The sequence below is a fragment of the Pithys albifrons genome, chromosome Z, assembly GCF_047495875.1.
Source record: "Pithys albifrons albifrons isolate INPA30051 chromosome Z, PitAlb_v1, whole genome shotgun sequence".
NCBI lineage: Eukaryota > Metazoa > Chordata > Aves > Passeriformes > Thamnophilidae > Pithys > Pithys albifrons.
In genome coordinates this window covers 10,610,814-10,624,246 of record NC_092497.1, presented here as the reverse complement: position 1 = coordinate 10,624,246, position 13,433 = coordinate 10,610,814, and the positions used below count along the sequence as shown (strand labels likewise).

Below are 13,433 nucleotides of genomic sequence, written 5' to 3'. Positions count from 1 at the left end.
TATTTCTCATAGAGCATGGATGCCAGTGCGTTCTTCCGCTGCCCTGCAGAGGGGAAGGTGCCATCAGCCCCTCAGCTAGGATTCCCCTGCAGTCTTTTTGGGGGCATACGGCTCAGGGGAGTTCAGCCTCACCTTGCCCCAGCAGCAGGGCCCTGTGTGACAGGCGGCAGGTGTCTGTGGTGGGGCTGTCGGTGATCGAGGAGAGGAACTGGTGGAGTGGCAATCCACGGTAGCCATGATGATGGGTGGAGTCCTCACTGCTTAGCTCCTGCCCCAGCCCAGAGTTCAGGGGGTCCACGACTTTCTGGAGATGGACAGTAGGGGCTGTGAAAGGTGGCAGGAGCCCACCCTGCAGTGCCTCTTGCCTGCTCCTGGCTTTTAGGCCTTTGAGAGCCTCAGAGGCATGAGTTGCCAAAAAGGGGCTACAGTCCTTCCAGTAAACTCCCTGGGAATGCTGGAGCAGGGACACCTGCAGCTTGGGCAGGGCTGACCTCTCCTGCCTGATGGAGGTCTGGCTGCCCCAAGCCCCTGGGTGCCCAGATTGCCCCTATGCTGGGCAAGGGCTCTTATGGCACTTGAACAAACCATGGGGTCCCCATGCTGTGGCACAGCTTGGCCCATCAGCCTGGCTCACCCCACATCCCTACGATGGACTGTGACATACAGCTCCTGCTCCCCAGTGGCAAGATCCCAGCTGGGAAGTCCTGGCTCAGCCAAGGGTGGCTATTTAAAAAGAAGGGTCTACCCAGGAGCAGGGAGCTTCATGGAATCAGCATGTGTGACATGGCGGGGACAGTTTTCAGGGGTATTTTCCCTCACAGTTACCTCCCCCAGCCAGCTGCGGATCCTGCGGCTCTGTCGGGGCACTGGCTGGCTGGGCTGCTCTGCTGGCATCGGCATGGAGGGGGGCTCCACCAGCACCTTGTCAGGGCAAGTCCCCCACTTCCCAAGCCAGGGAGGCAGCTTGATCTCACTGGGATCCTGCCTCATCTCTGGAGCTGGAACAGGGCTGGGCACGGGTGGAAGGGCCTCGGCGGACAGCTCAGTGGTCATCTCTTGCGGCATTTCGGCTATGTCTGACATCTCCTGGAGCATCTTGGCAGTGGCTGTCAGTGGCTCCCTGTGACATGGGAGCTTCTCCATGGGCACCTTAGGCAGGAGTACATCACCCTGGACCTTGCCCATGCATGGTGGCCTCTCCCCAGAGCATGTAGGAACCACGTGGCCCTCCAGAGCTACCCTGCAGGTGGGAACAGAGCCTGAGGAAAGGCAACGGGGCACATCTTTCAGGTCCCCATTGCCTGCCACATCCCCAGCCCCCACCAGCAAGGCTCTGAGGCAAGGGACCCCAGGTCCCCTGCAGAGTCTCCCCCACCCACAGGGGGAAGGGACAAGGGACTTCTCGCCGGTTGGGGGCCAGCACTGCCTGCTGCTGGGACTGCGTTCGGGAAGGGTCTTCCCCTCCCAACTCCCTTCTACCCCCTTGACCTCCTGCAGTAACATCCCTCCCACTGTCTCCAGCCCGGGCTCTGCCCCCCATATCCACCACCCTCTCCGCCCGGGGCTCTGCACGCGCACACACTACCTGCCTGGGCTCTCCCCTCCCCGCTCCAAGCTGTAACCCCCCCCATTTTCTTATCCACCCTCCCGTCCTCTGGCGCTCCACAGGCCCTGCCCCCTCGCTCGCCCCCTCAGGGGTCACCCTCAAGGCTCTCTGTGCCCCCCGATCCCGGCCGCACCCCTGAGGGCGGCCCACTCCCGGCTCCATGGCGCGTGCGCGGGGCTGTAGCGCGCGCCTCTCCATGGAGACGGTGCGCGGCGGCCGCGTGCGCGCCTCCCATTGGTGGAGAGCACAGAGGGGGCGTGGCCCCGACCACCCTGTGGGCGCGGCCAAGAGGACGGGTCGGATGGGAGGGGCGCAGTTATGGAGAATATGGGCGTGGTTATTGGGGAATATGGGCGTGATTACTGGAATGTGGGCGTGGCCTGGCTGGGAGTGGGAGTGCGGGGAATCGGGAGAGTGCGAGGGCAGTGGCGATGCAGAGGGATGATGGTGCAGGGGGATGGGGGTATAGGGGCATGGGGGTGCAAGGGTTTGGGGGTGCAGGGGTGCTGGCAGACGGGAGTGTAGGGTCGCGGGGGCGCAGGGGCGCAGGAGTGAGGGGGGATGCGATGCAGCGGGGTAGGTGGGCGCGGCTGCGGGGGCACAGGGGTGCAAGGGCGCGGGGTTTTGCGGGTGCAGGGGGATGGCGGGGCGGGGATGGGGGAGGGTACAGGAAGCGCATGGGGCACGGAGGTGCAAGGGAGTGGGGGCGCAGGATCACGGCTGTGCCCGCGCTGCAGGGCTGAGTCAGTCCCCATCCCTGGGGTCCACGTCCCCCGTTCCAACCTTTCCCTTCCCTGGACAGGGGCTGGGCGTGTCCTGCGGGCTCTCGGCGGGGGTTTCGCCGTGCCGGGGCAGGGGCCGGTTCAGCCCACTGTGGCGGACGTGCCCAGGGCTCCTGGGGACACGCCGCTCCCCACGGCTTGACCCAAGTAACCCACACCACCCACACACGCCCGCCCAGCCCAGGGACCCCCGGCTGGCCCAGGGTGACGGGGCCAGACGTGCCCGGCGCCTGGTGGGGTGCAGCCGGTACCCCGCCGGCTTGGAGCAGCTGCCTCCTCTCGCCGCCAGCCCTCGCTGGGCCCCGGCCCCATCCCTGCGGGGACCGAGCAGAAGAAGGGCCCTTTGATAGCAGGCGGCGGGCTCGGGCGCGAGGGCTGTTATTCCAGCGCTCTGCGGTGCGCGCCGACGGGGCAGCGCGAGCTCAACGCTGGGGCCGCTGTTTTTCCTGGCTGGGAATGTGCCTGGCCCTCTAGTCTCGGCCGGCCGGGGGGAGGGCCCCACTGGGGACCGCTCCTCCCTGCGGGCTCTCGACCCTGCGCCAAGCAGGGGCTCCTCCGAGACCATCTGCTGTGCAGCTGCAGTGGTGAGGGAGACGCGAGGCATGCCCAGACCTCCTCTCGTGGCTCCCCCATGCTGGGGCCACCATCAGCCCTGCTGCCCCTGGAAGGGGGTGACAGGGTGCTCCGCGAGACAGGGGCTCACTGTGGGGGTGCTGGGTGCCCTAACCCTGACCCTAACCCTGCTGCTGGCCCTGTCCCCACAGTCGGCCATACCCGTGAGGTGCACCCCTACCCCAGCTCATGCTGAAAGGGTGGCAGCTTGGGCACCCTGTGCCAGCTTGCACCCAAGATGCTATTTCCAGGATCATCCCTGGATTCCCCACCAGGCATACGGGGGCTTGCTGAAAGCCTGGCCAGGCAGTGAGGGTGCCTGGGGGACACTGAAGGGATCCTAACAGCACTACAGTACTGTGTAGGACAGGAAGTCTGGTGATGCCAGACCCAGGGGCTGCACTCACCATAGGGTGAACCACCTTGGGGTGGCCTACCGAACATCACGGTGGGCCTCCGCCCTGGCAGCATCACCGTAGGGGTGCAGCCCTGAAGCTGCTGGAGCACATCTGGCTGCCTCTTGCCAGCTGACACGTCCCCCGCAGCCCCCCTGACCAGCTCTTTCGGGAACTTGCGTCATTTGTGATCCTCCTCAAATGAGGAACCAAAACAGCCGTTGGCCCTCGTCCCCTTCTCCCCCCTCAGTCCCACGGGGCTGTGACCACTGTCCTGCCCCACGGCTGCTCAGGGACTGACTAAATAAACCTGGCACAGGAAGAAACACGATGACAGGCGTCCAGCCCCTGACCTCACGTGCCAGCACATGCCCTCAGCACAGCACAGCATTCCCTGGGGGGCTGTTCCAGGTGAGCCCTGGGAGATGATGCACAGGGGATCGCTGGCCTCTCTTTGGAGTCTCCATCTCCCCGGGGATACCCAGCCCCTCTTTGGGGTACCCATCTTTAAGGCAAGGGTTAACCTGTGTTCAAGAGCAGCCCCAGCCCGTGCTGGGAGCCTCAGAGGCAGGAAGCATCAACATCAACATTTTTAGGGCTCATTTACACCCCGAAAACATTCCCTGTACTATTCTGGGTTGTGTATGTGTGGGAAGCGACTAGGCCCTGCCACAGCCCCACCCAGCTCCCAGGGGGCCCCTGCTGCCAGCGCCACCGAGCCGGGGGATGAACAGAGCTGCCATTCTCCCCGGCGGGCTGCGGTCCCCTGTGCGGTGGCTGGCCAGGGCCCAGGCAGCCCTGACGGTGGTGCCAGGTGGGCCGTGCACCGCGCCAGCACTGGCCTCCACCACTAAATATAGCCACGGCTCCCGGCCACAGACCAGCAGGAGCAGGAGGCACGCGGCAGGGAGTGGCTGGCCGCATGCGCAGAGCCCCTGTGTGTGCTCCCCTCGGTGGGCTGGTGTGGACACGTGCAGGCACAAGACTGTGGCCAAGGCATGTAAAACACATGTGCATTTACAGTAGTGATGGTGTTTTTTCATGCAGGGGAGTTTGGGGTGTGCAGTTTTGCAGTGAATTTTGCACTGCAGTGCACACGTCAGTGGTGTCATGGGTGTACAGGGGTATTTGTACATGGAGCCACCACGCAGCCTTGTTCCTCACTGTGCTCTGCTCAGGGCTATGAACCCCCTGGGAGCTCCCAGCAAGATAGAGAGGATTACATGTGCAGTCACCACTTTTAGATCAATTTAGTGCACTTGGCTGCTTTTGCAAAGCAGGGAAGCATCAGTGCCCAGTAACAGGGTGGTGCTTGGGGTCAGACTGAGACAGGGCAGGAGCATTCAAGGGTGCTGGGGCAGTGCGGTGGCAGTAGGGCTGGGTGGGCAGCCCCAGGCAAGGTACGCTGCTGACATTTTTTGGATGTTCCCCAGTTTGGGGCCACTCTTGTGGCATGTAGCCTGTTCTCCTCAGCCACCTTTTGCTGGTGGCGTGTGGGCATTGCCTGAAATCCCTTTTGCTTCAACCATGGGGCTGCAGAGCATCTCTAGCATGGACATGTTAGGATGTGGGGAGCCCAGACCCTATGCAAAAAACAGGGTACCAACTCCCCACTGTTGTGACACCAGAGGCCAGCACTGTCCAGGCTAGCCACCTCTACCCCCAGGAAAGCCACCCACACACGGATCCACTGAAGCCACCACCAAGGAGATGCTTTATTGGGGGGTGGTGGAGACTGGGGAGTCAGCCAGGGGGCCAGCTCATCTGCCGCCCCCCCAGCACATGGAGATGCAGGTGGTAGACAGACTGGGCACCATGTTTCCCGTCGTTGATCACTGCAAGGAGAGGGACAGGGGTCAGGCCACCCCCTTGCACAGGCAGCCCCTCAGAACCACCAGGAAAGGTCCTGCCCCACCACACAGTAGGGGATACCAACTCACCAAGGCGGTAGCCATCAGCTAGCCCCTCTGCCTGTGCTGTGCGTGCTGCCACCACCAACAGGTGCCCCAAGAGCTGCAGGAGACAGGAGTGGGAGCGTCAGCACTGCATGACACCCACTGTCAATGTCCCGGGGGTCCCCTCTGGACTCACCTCAGTGTCTTGGGGACCCACACGGCTGATGCGGGGGATAGGGAGCTTGGGGATCACCAGGAAATGGACAGGGGCTTGGGGGGCCACATCACGGAAAACCAGGCACTGTTGGGGGGAGCAGGGTGAGCCCCACACCTGTTGGTGCTGCTCCCCTGCCCCCATGGGGCCATACCCCCTGCCCTACCAGCTACCTTGTCATCTTCATAGAGGATGGTGGCAGGGATGGTGCGGTCTATGATCTTGCTGAAGATGGTAGGTTGCCCACTCACCTCCTCGCTGGCGGCCGCTGCCCGCTGTGCCTTGCTCACCTCCCCGTCCCGCCTGCCGGGCGCCGACATGCACCGCTGGGCCGAGAGGGCACACAGGGCTTAGGGCCTGCCCCCACAGGGACCGGGACACTGCGGTCAGGGGCAGCGGGGGCACGGGGAGGGAACTACATGTGTGCAAGAGGGATGAAGGGGTCCACGTGGGGTGACAGGGGCACGGCTGGCGGTGACAGAAGAACACACGGGGGGTGTACTTGGGGGTGACATGGAGGGTATGCTGGGATATAGGGGGGAAGCATGTGGGGGTGGTGGGGTGAGTGCTGAGGGGTGCAGGTGGGGGTGACTGGAGTGATGCATGGCGGGTGACGGGCGGTGTGATGAGGGGTGCACGTGGGGAGCAATGGCGGGGGATGACGGGAGGTGAACGTGGGGAGTGATGGATACATACAGGGGTCGGGGGATGCACACAGGGGTGATGGGGGACTGCACAGGGGGTGCTGCTTGGGCACGACAGTGGGATGCCCCTGTCTTAATAGCGGGGAGCACACGGGGGTAACGCACATGGGGATGAGGGGGGTGCTTTGTCCACGGGGTGATGGGGGGGTTGTGCCCACGCGTGTACAGGCCGAGAGCGGGGGTGGACGCACAGGGGTGATCCAGGGCCCTGTGCGGTGGTCTGGGGGTGCGCAGGTCGGCGCTCACGCCCGCGCGGACCTTGCCCGAGGGTGGGAGCAGCAGCAGCATCAAACGTGGCGCAGCGGGTGCGCCCGGCCCGGCGCCCCTGTTCCCCCCTCACCCCCACGTCCTCGGTCTGTCTCTCCCACCCCGGTGTGCCCCTCCATCCCCGCGCCCACCTGCCCCGCTCGGAGCGCGCCCCGCACCAAACCCCGCGCCAGCACCGCCGCCATGGCCGCCGGTCCTGCCCCCGTCACTCACACGCCGGTCCCGCCCCACGCCTCCCTTAAAGCGCCCGCATCCGCCGCGCCCACGCGTGACACGCAGGCGGCCCCCGCGCCGGAGACTCCCGGCGGGGAATCTCCGACCGGGGACAGGGTCCCTCCCTCCCCGGGGCGAATCCCGACTCCGCGGTCCCGGACGATCTCTCCCCGCCCTACGGGTGCGTGCAATGGAGGAGCCCGGGCGAGAGGCTGTGCCAGGCGGGTTTATTGGTGCTCAGAAGCCCATGCGTGGGCGCTTGCGGCGGGTCTGCGAGGCAGAAGAGAGCTGACTCTGGGAGGAGGGGATGCAGCTGGCCTGGCTGGCAGGGAGGTCTGGGGTATCAGGGGGCCCCTCGGCCCACACCGACAGGTAGTCCCGCAGCGTCTTCCGCCGCTCCTTGGGGATGCCGCGGTTCCGCAGGCTCTGCGAGGACAGCAGGGCTTCGTCTGTTGCCGGTGAGGCCGCACGGCTGCCACCTGGGGGGCTGCGCGCTGGTGAGGAGCCCTTCTGGGAGGGAAGGGGTGGGCCGCCGGGGGACAGCAACGAGGGGCCGGAATCGCTCAGCTCGGACAACTCCGACTGGTAGGTAAGGGAGGAGGTGAAGCTGGCTGAGAGGCTGCGCCGGCCTCGGGCTCGCTTCTGCCGCCGCCGCCGCTCCCGCAGAGCCCGCTGCCTCTGCGCCATGCCGAAGCTCGTTCTGTCCTCCCACCATTGCTCCCAGTCCCCGGACCAGGCTGCTGTCAGACGGGTGCTCAGGGGGTCCTGACCCCCTGATGGCTCCAGAGGCTGTGGCAGGGCAGGGGGCTGGAAGGCCAGGGGCTTCCAGTGCTGGATGCGGCCCCCTTCCTGCATGACCTGGCGCAGCCACTGGCGCACCTGCCTCTGTAGGGCACTGGGACCCGTCGGCTCCTCCAGCTCTTTGCGGGTGAAGAGGCGTCTCTGGCTAAGGCTGGGCGTCCAGGTGTGCTGGGGGAGCTCCCTGCAGCCTCTAGAAAGAGCCCTCAGCCAGCGGCGGTAGCGCAGGGCTGCAGCTGGGCTGGGCACCGCTGGGGTGGGCTGGGAGCCTGCACAGGACTCCTGAGGGAGTTCAGCTTCCTCTAGGGGTGCTGGTGTGCTCGCATACTTCTCCTCATCATCATTGATAATCACTTCCAGGTTGGGCAAGTAGAATGTTTGCTCTTCCCCCTCCTCTTCTTCCTCACTGGCCAAGCCCAGTGGGCTGCTGGCTGGAGCCTCGAAGAGAGGAGAAGACCCAGGGGCTGTTATGGCCTCATCCTTTGAGGTGGGTGCAGGGGGACACACTGCCTCATGGATCAGCCTTTGGCAGAAGACATCCCCAGCCTCGGAGAGCTGGAAAACCAGCATGGAGTTGCGTGTCCCATCCGTCTGCAGTGTGGCAGCCAGCCCTGCAGAGACAGGAGCAACACTTTCACCAGGGTTCCAGTCTTGGGGACCTTCCAGGGGCCTGGCCAGCAGTGGGGACTGCCTCCACTACTCAGTGGGCAATCCATTTGCCCCCCACATAATTTTCTAGGTCATTAATCACTTGCACAGGATTGTTTGGGGATTTCCTTTTGATTTTTCAGCCACCCTTTGCCCAGGCCATGACAGGGGCTACTCTCCCCTCCATTCCAACTTCTCCCCTGCCAGGACTCACACCTCAGGGTGATGCAGGACACCCACCTGCTGCTGGGGCTCCAAGGCGCTGCTGGAGCAGGTGGTGGCGGTGCGGGAGCTGGGTGGGCAAGTGTTGCAGGCACCCAGCGATGCTGTGAAGCTTCTGCGGAGTCCCTGCCAGCTGGCAGGCCGATTGGCTGCCCCCTGAGGAAACACACCCCAAAAACTGGCCAGTGAGCACCCAATGCCAGTGCAGCAGCTGGTCCCAGCAGTAAGAAGGCTGGGATATGGGCACAGAGGAGCCTGGGACATGGGTACAGAGGAGCCCCAGCCCTGCAGCACCCTCCAGGCTCCATCTCTTACCCCAATATTGCATTAACAACAGTTCCTGGGTGTGGGATGCACCGAGCACCACCTTATGGCTCCTCCCAGGATCCCCTGGCATCAGGTGGGCAAAGACTGGGGGGGCCTTCATCATGTGTGACCACTTCAGCATGGGCACCAGTGGCAACCGCTCATCCAGCACGTACACGGAGAACTGGGACACAGGGCATGGCTCAGCAGGGTCACACCCGAACATGGAGTGGCAGCCCCACCTCAGCTGGGTAATCCCCATGCCCCACAGGCACTGGGAAAGCCAGCTGTGCTGGGTGCCTCTCCCAGCTGCCAGCTGTTGTGGGACTCACCTGTGTAGTGACAAGGTACTGTGACGGGTGAGCCCTGCCCAGGTACATGGGCAGCACCACACGCTCACCCTGCTGGCAGCCAGCTTCCTCACCCACCTTGAACAAGTCAAAGTGGCATTTCCTGGGGGCCTGCAGCAGCAGAGTGGGGCACAGTCAGCACTCTGAGCTAGGGAACCGTCTCCCTTGCATGCCCCTCAGCCTCATGCCCACTCTCCCAAGCTCACCCGGGCATCCAGGCACTGCAGACCAGTACGGTCGGCGCAGCTGAGCACTCGTGGGTGAGCAGTGAAGTCGCTCCAGCGCCAGGGTGAATGGTCCCGAAAAAACATTGTCTGGGGGTCACTGCGGAGCTGCTGCAGCCTGCAGGGACATGCCAGTGTCAACAAAAGGAAGGGCTGCGCCTCTCACTTGGGCCCCCCGCCCTCCGAGACTCTGTTGCCTGCATAAGACCCCACCCTGCCCCACGTGCCTCATCTCACCCTGTCTCAATGCTCCAGAGGTAGATGGTCCCGCTGTGAGTGCAGACTGCCAGCTCCCCAGGGAGGTGAGGGCTGCAGGATCACAGAATACACCGAGTTAGAAAGGACCCACAGGGATCATCTGAGTCCAACTTCTGGCTCTGCACAGAAGCATCCCCAGGAATAACACCATATGCCTAAGAGTGTTGTCCAAACAATTCTCCAACTCTGTCAGGTTTGGTGCTGCGACCACTGCTCTGGGGAGCCTGTTCCATGCCCAATTACCCTCTGGGTGAAGAACCTCCTTTTAGTATCTAACCTAACCCTTCTTTGACTCAACTTCAGGCCATTCCATCAGGTCATGTCACTGGTCACCACCGAGATCAGATCAGCATTTGCTCCTCCTCTCCCCCTCACAAGAAATTGTAGACTGCAATGAAATCTCCCCTCGGTCTCCTCTTCTCCAGGCTGAAGTGCCCTCGTCTGCTCCTCATATGGCTTTCCCTCAAGGCCCTTCACCATCTTTGTTGCACTGCTTTGGGCACTCTCTAATGGCTTGGCATGGCACCACCACAGGGGCATTGACCACAGGGAGCAGGGCTGCACCAGCAGAGCCCTCCACCTCCAGCACCTACCTGACAGTGAGGCAGGACGCAGGCACGTCAGTGCGGATGACCTGCAGCGGGGTGGGAGCTGTCTGTGTTCTGCCTGGCACCCTCCAAACACCGCAGTGATAGTCTGAGCGGACCCCAACAAAATCTGTCAGGGGGAAGGAGATGGCACGTCAGCTGGCAGCATCCTGTGGGCTCCCTGCCAGCCCTGCACCCCAAGTCCTGCCTGTATCAAGTTGTGGATCCCAGGGCTGGCTCACCTTTTCCATCCACACGGGCTGCAGACACTTGCCGGATGCGCCCACTGAGCTCAAATTGTGCCGGGGAGCCTTGGGCACGAGGCAGCTCCTCCAGCACCACGTCCTGGAAAACTGAGATGCCAGCTAAGGGCAGTGCAACATCAATTCTCCTCCTCCCCTCCCCAGGGACACCTTGTGGGAAAGGATACAAAGGTGGTTCATGGCCTGCCCTCCGGGGTGCACAAGGCAGCCTGTGCATGACTGTGTGTCCTCGGGGGGCAGCCAGGCCAGCGCTCCTCCTGTGAGGCTGTCATCGAAGAGCAGGTTGGACCACTCCAGCATCAGCTCCTCGTGCAGGCAGTCTGCCAGCAGCCCCAGTGGCACCTCGAAGAGCCAGTCACGGCACAGGTGGGAGAACCAGCGCAGGCGGGAGGCCAAGTGCTGCCGGTGGCAGCCACTGCAGGGCACAGGCAGCGTCAGACCAGAGGAAAGAGGAGTTCCCCCAGACCTCTGCAGGGCAGGGGACATGGGGACACTCACCGCCGGGCCTCCAGGCGGTCAATGTCCTCCATCAGGGTTGTCATCCGGATGGTGCTGCTTCGGGCAGAACTCTGTGGGGAGGAGGGGGGCAGAGGTTGGGTCTGCAGGGGGGATCTGGGGGCCGGTCTGTTACCCCCCGACTGGCACTAACTTTCAGCTTGGAGTTGCCCAGGTAGAAGTTCTTATGCAGCAGCTGCCCCATGGAGCCAAATGCATCTTCCGGATGATCCACAAAGAAATGGCCCAGCTGTGTGGGAAGGACAGGGAAGGGTTGGGACATGCAGAGATCCCGTGCTGTCCCCCAGGTCCTTGGTAGGACATAGTGCCCCGACTCCCACCTGCTTAGCAAAGTCCAGGGTGGCTTCAGACCTTCCCGCCCGGAACTTCCCGTACAGATTGTTGCGGTTCAGGATGTCCTGAGGCGCGGGTGAAGGGATCCAGCAGCCTGTGGGGAAAAGGCAGAGGCTGCTTGGCACCCAGACACGAGCACCGGGGCAGTGCAGGGGTGGACGCGGAACGGGATGTACCAGCATCCCCCACGTGCAGCATCCCCCGCTCCTCCCGCGGCCCTCACCAGCACTGGGCGGTAGCAACGGCACAGCCGCGGCCTCGGCGGGGTCCCAGATCTCGTCCGTCCCGCCGCGGCGGGGCACGAACACCGGCTGCTTCTGCGGAAGTGGAGAAAGGGGGGAAACAGAACGGCCTCTGTGTGTCCCTCTCGGGCTCTCTCGGGCGTCCCGGAGCCCCGCGGTTCGGGCAGCGCCTCACCTGGCGGCGGCCGGGGCCGCGGTCGTCCTCCAGCACCTGCCCGTGCTCGCCCCAGCCAGCGGCCGGCCCAGAGCCGTACTCCTCCCGCGGCGGGCCGACGCCAAAGTAGGAGGAGAAGAGGGTGGTCGGGAACTCCATGACCACGGAACCGGGCACAATGTGCGGAGCGGCCTCAGCGCTCCAGCGGAGATGGCGCGGCCACCGGGAATTGCGCCACCCTCGCGCCGCCTGCGCGCACCAATCAGCGCGCGGGAATGGAGCGCGGCCAGAGCGCCGCCCGCTGCACCGCCCCCTGGCGGCCGGAGGAAGGAAACGGGAGCACGATGGGAATGGGATGAGACCGGGAAGGGAATGAGACAGAACCGGGATGAGAATGAAACGAGGGGGAGCGGTGGGATCGGGACGGGGCGGAGGGAGAGGGGCGGGAATGGGACAGGACCGGGGAGGGAATGGGCGTGGAGAGCGGTGGGACCGGGACTGAAACAGGACGGGGGGAGCGGTGGGACCGGGACTGAAACAGGACGGGGGGAGCGGTGGGACCGGGACGGGAATGGATCGGGACCGGGACTGGAACGGGACGGGGGAAGCGGTGGGACCGAGATGGGAATGGGTCGGGACCGGGACTGGAACGGGACGGGCGGAGTGGTGGGACCGAGATGGGAATGGGTCGGGACCGGGACTGGAACGGGACGCGGGAAACAGTGGGACCGGGATGGAAATGGGACGGGACGGTAAATGGGAGCTGGCGGGGGAAACAGTGGATCAGGGCTGGACTAGGACGAGCACTGAGGAGCCATTGGAAGCGGAACTGCCAGGAGACGGGCAGGAGACGGACAGGGCGTTGTGCCGCCAAGGACAGCAGCAAGTCCTGCCGTGGGCACACCCAGCTCTCCGTGACCGCCCCGACCGTGCTGCTGCGTGCCCATGGGGGTCCCCACGTACCACTGGGATGTGGGGCCACGGGACAGCTCCGAATACTTGAGGGATGTGGAGTTAAAGGGCAGCTCCTGGAGCATGTTCCGTGGGCAGTATGGGATGGGAAAGGAGCATTCCCATGAGGAACCTGCTGCCTACATCAAGGCCAGGGAGGGTGGTGATGTCAGAGGAGGCTGAGGATGATGTCAGGGGAGTTTGGGGAAGTGTGATGAGACCGTTTCCAGTCAGGATGCCCTCATCCCTGCACGTGGTGCCCAGACTCTACCTCTGGGACACCTTCTCTGTAAGATAAATATTAAAATTTGCTATAAGAAGATGGTAACCACTGTCAGAAAAACACTGGACCCCTTAAACAGCCCCCATAGGCAGCCCTGTCACCCCCAGCCCCAGTTCATGCCCTCAGCCCCACATCCCTTTCCACCAGTTCTATATCTCTGTCCCCAGGACATATTCCTTTCCCCAGACCCAGTCACCTGTCCCCAGCCTGTGTCCCTGGCCTCCAGAGCCATATGACTGTTCCAAGTCATTGTCCTTGTCCCTAGCCCCATGTCCCTCTCCACCAGCCTATATTCCTGTCTGCAACCCCACATCCCTGTCCCTCATCCCTGTATCTCTGTTCCCAGACTATATCTTTGTCTCCAGCCCCACGTTCCTGTTGCCAGTCTGGGTCCCTGTTCCTGGCCTATTTCTTGGTTCCAGCCCCATGCCCCTCTCCCCCAGCCTATGTCCCTGCCTGCAGCCCCACATCCCTGACACCAGTCATTGTCCCTGTCCTCAGCCTGTATCCCTGTCTGCAGTTCTCAGCTTGTATTATCTCTGTCCACTAAACCCAAGTCCCTCTCACTCAGCCCCATGTATCCGTTCCCAACTTATATCCTTGTCTCCAG

At 63.5% G+C, this 13,433-nt stretch overlaps 2 protein-coding genes across 3 annotated transcripts; both read right to left on the bottom strand.

Moving 5' to 3' along the window:
- Positions 1–5,089: 5,089 nt before the first annotated feature.
- On the bottom strand, positions 5,090–6,697 carry HINT2 (histidine triad nucleotide binding protein 2). The gene is made up of 5 exons (XM_071581167.1): positions 6,607–6,697; positions 5,678–5,830; positions 5,487–5,591; positions 5,336–5,408; positions 5,090–5,230 (listed from the first exon to the last, which is right to left on the bottom strand). Exons 1-5 carry the CDS (start codon positions 6,658–6,660, stop codon positions 5,139–5,141), a joined length of 477 nt encoding a protein of 158 aa, XP_071437268.1. The 5' UTR covers positions 6,661–6,697; the 3' UTR covers positions 5,090–5,138.
- Positions 6,698–6,908: 211 nt separating this feature from the next.
- Positions 6,909–11,832, bottom strand: TAF1C (TATA-box binding protein associated factor, RNA polymerase I subunit C). 2 transcript variants are annotated; one of them, XM_071581166.1, is made up of 14 exons: positions 11,611–11,832; positions 11,417–11,510; positions 11,181–11,287; positions 10,994–11,089; positions 10,843–10,913; positions 10,512–10,759; positions 10,324–10,434; positions 10,088–10,211; positions 9,474–9,545; positions 9,219–9,354; positions 8,995–9,123; positions 8,672–8,846; positions 8,375–8,512; positions 6,909–8,097 (listed from the first exon to the last, which is right to left on the bottom strand). In XM_071581166.1, exons 1-14 carry the CDS (start codon positions 11,746–11,748, stop codon positions 6,926–6,928), a joined length of 2,811 nt encoding a protein of 936 aa, XP_071437267.1. In that variant the 5' UTR covers positions 11,749–11,832; the 3' UTR covers positions 6,909–6,925. The 2 variants fall into 2 exon arrangements, with proteins under 2 accessions (XP_071437267.1, XP_071437266.1); XM_071581165.1 differs by having other exon boundaries at positions 8,375–8,846.
- Positions 11,833–13,433: the final 1,601 nt, after the last annotated feature.

What these genes read in the sequence shown, in the direction of transcription:
- TAF1C (XM_071581165.1), bottom strand. Translation starts at nt 11,748, where the DNA reads ATGGAGTTCCCGACCACCCTCTTCTCCTCCTACTTTGGCGTCGGCCCG. An exon ending in CCCTGGACTTTGCTAAGCAG is followed by an intron (nt 11,090 to 11,180) that starts GTGGGAGTCGGG and finishes CTTCCCACACAG; the next exon opens with CTGGGCCATTTCTTTGTGGA. An exon ending in AGTACCTTGTCACTACACAG is followed by an intron (nt 8,847 to 8,994) that starts GTGAGTCCCACA and finishes CCTGTGTCCCAG; the next exon opens with TTCTCCGTGTACGTGCTGGA.
- HINT2 (XM_071581167.1), bottom strand. Translation starts at nt 6,660, where the DNA reads ATGGCGGCGGTGCTGGCGCGGGGTTTGGTGCGGGGCGCGCTCCGAGCG. An exon ending in TGGGTCCCCAAGACACTGAG is followed by an intron (nt 5,409 to 5,486) that starts GTGAGTCCAGAG and finishes TGTCTCCTGCAG; the next exon opens with CTCTTGGGGCACCTGTTGGT. An exon ending in AGCTGATGGCTACCGCCTTG is followed by an intron (nt 5,231 to 5,335) that starts GTGAGTTGGTAT and finishes CTCTCCTTGCAG; the next exon opens with TGATCAACGACGGGAAACAT.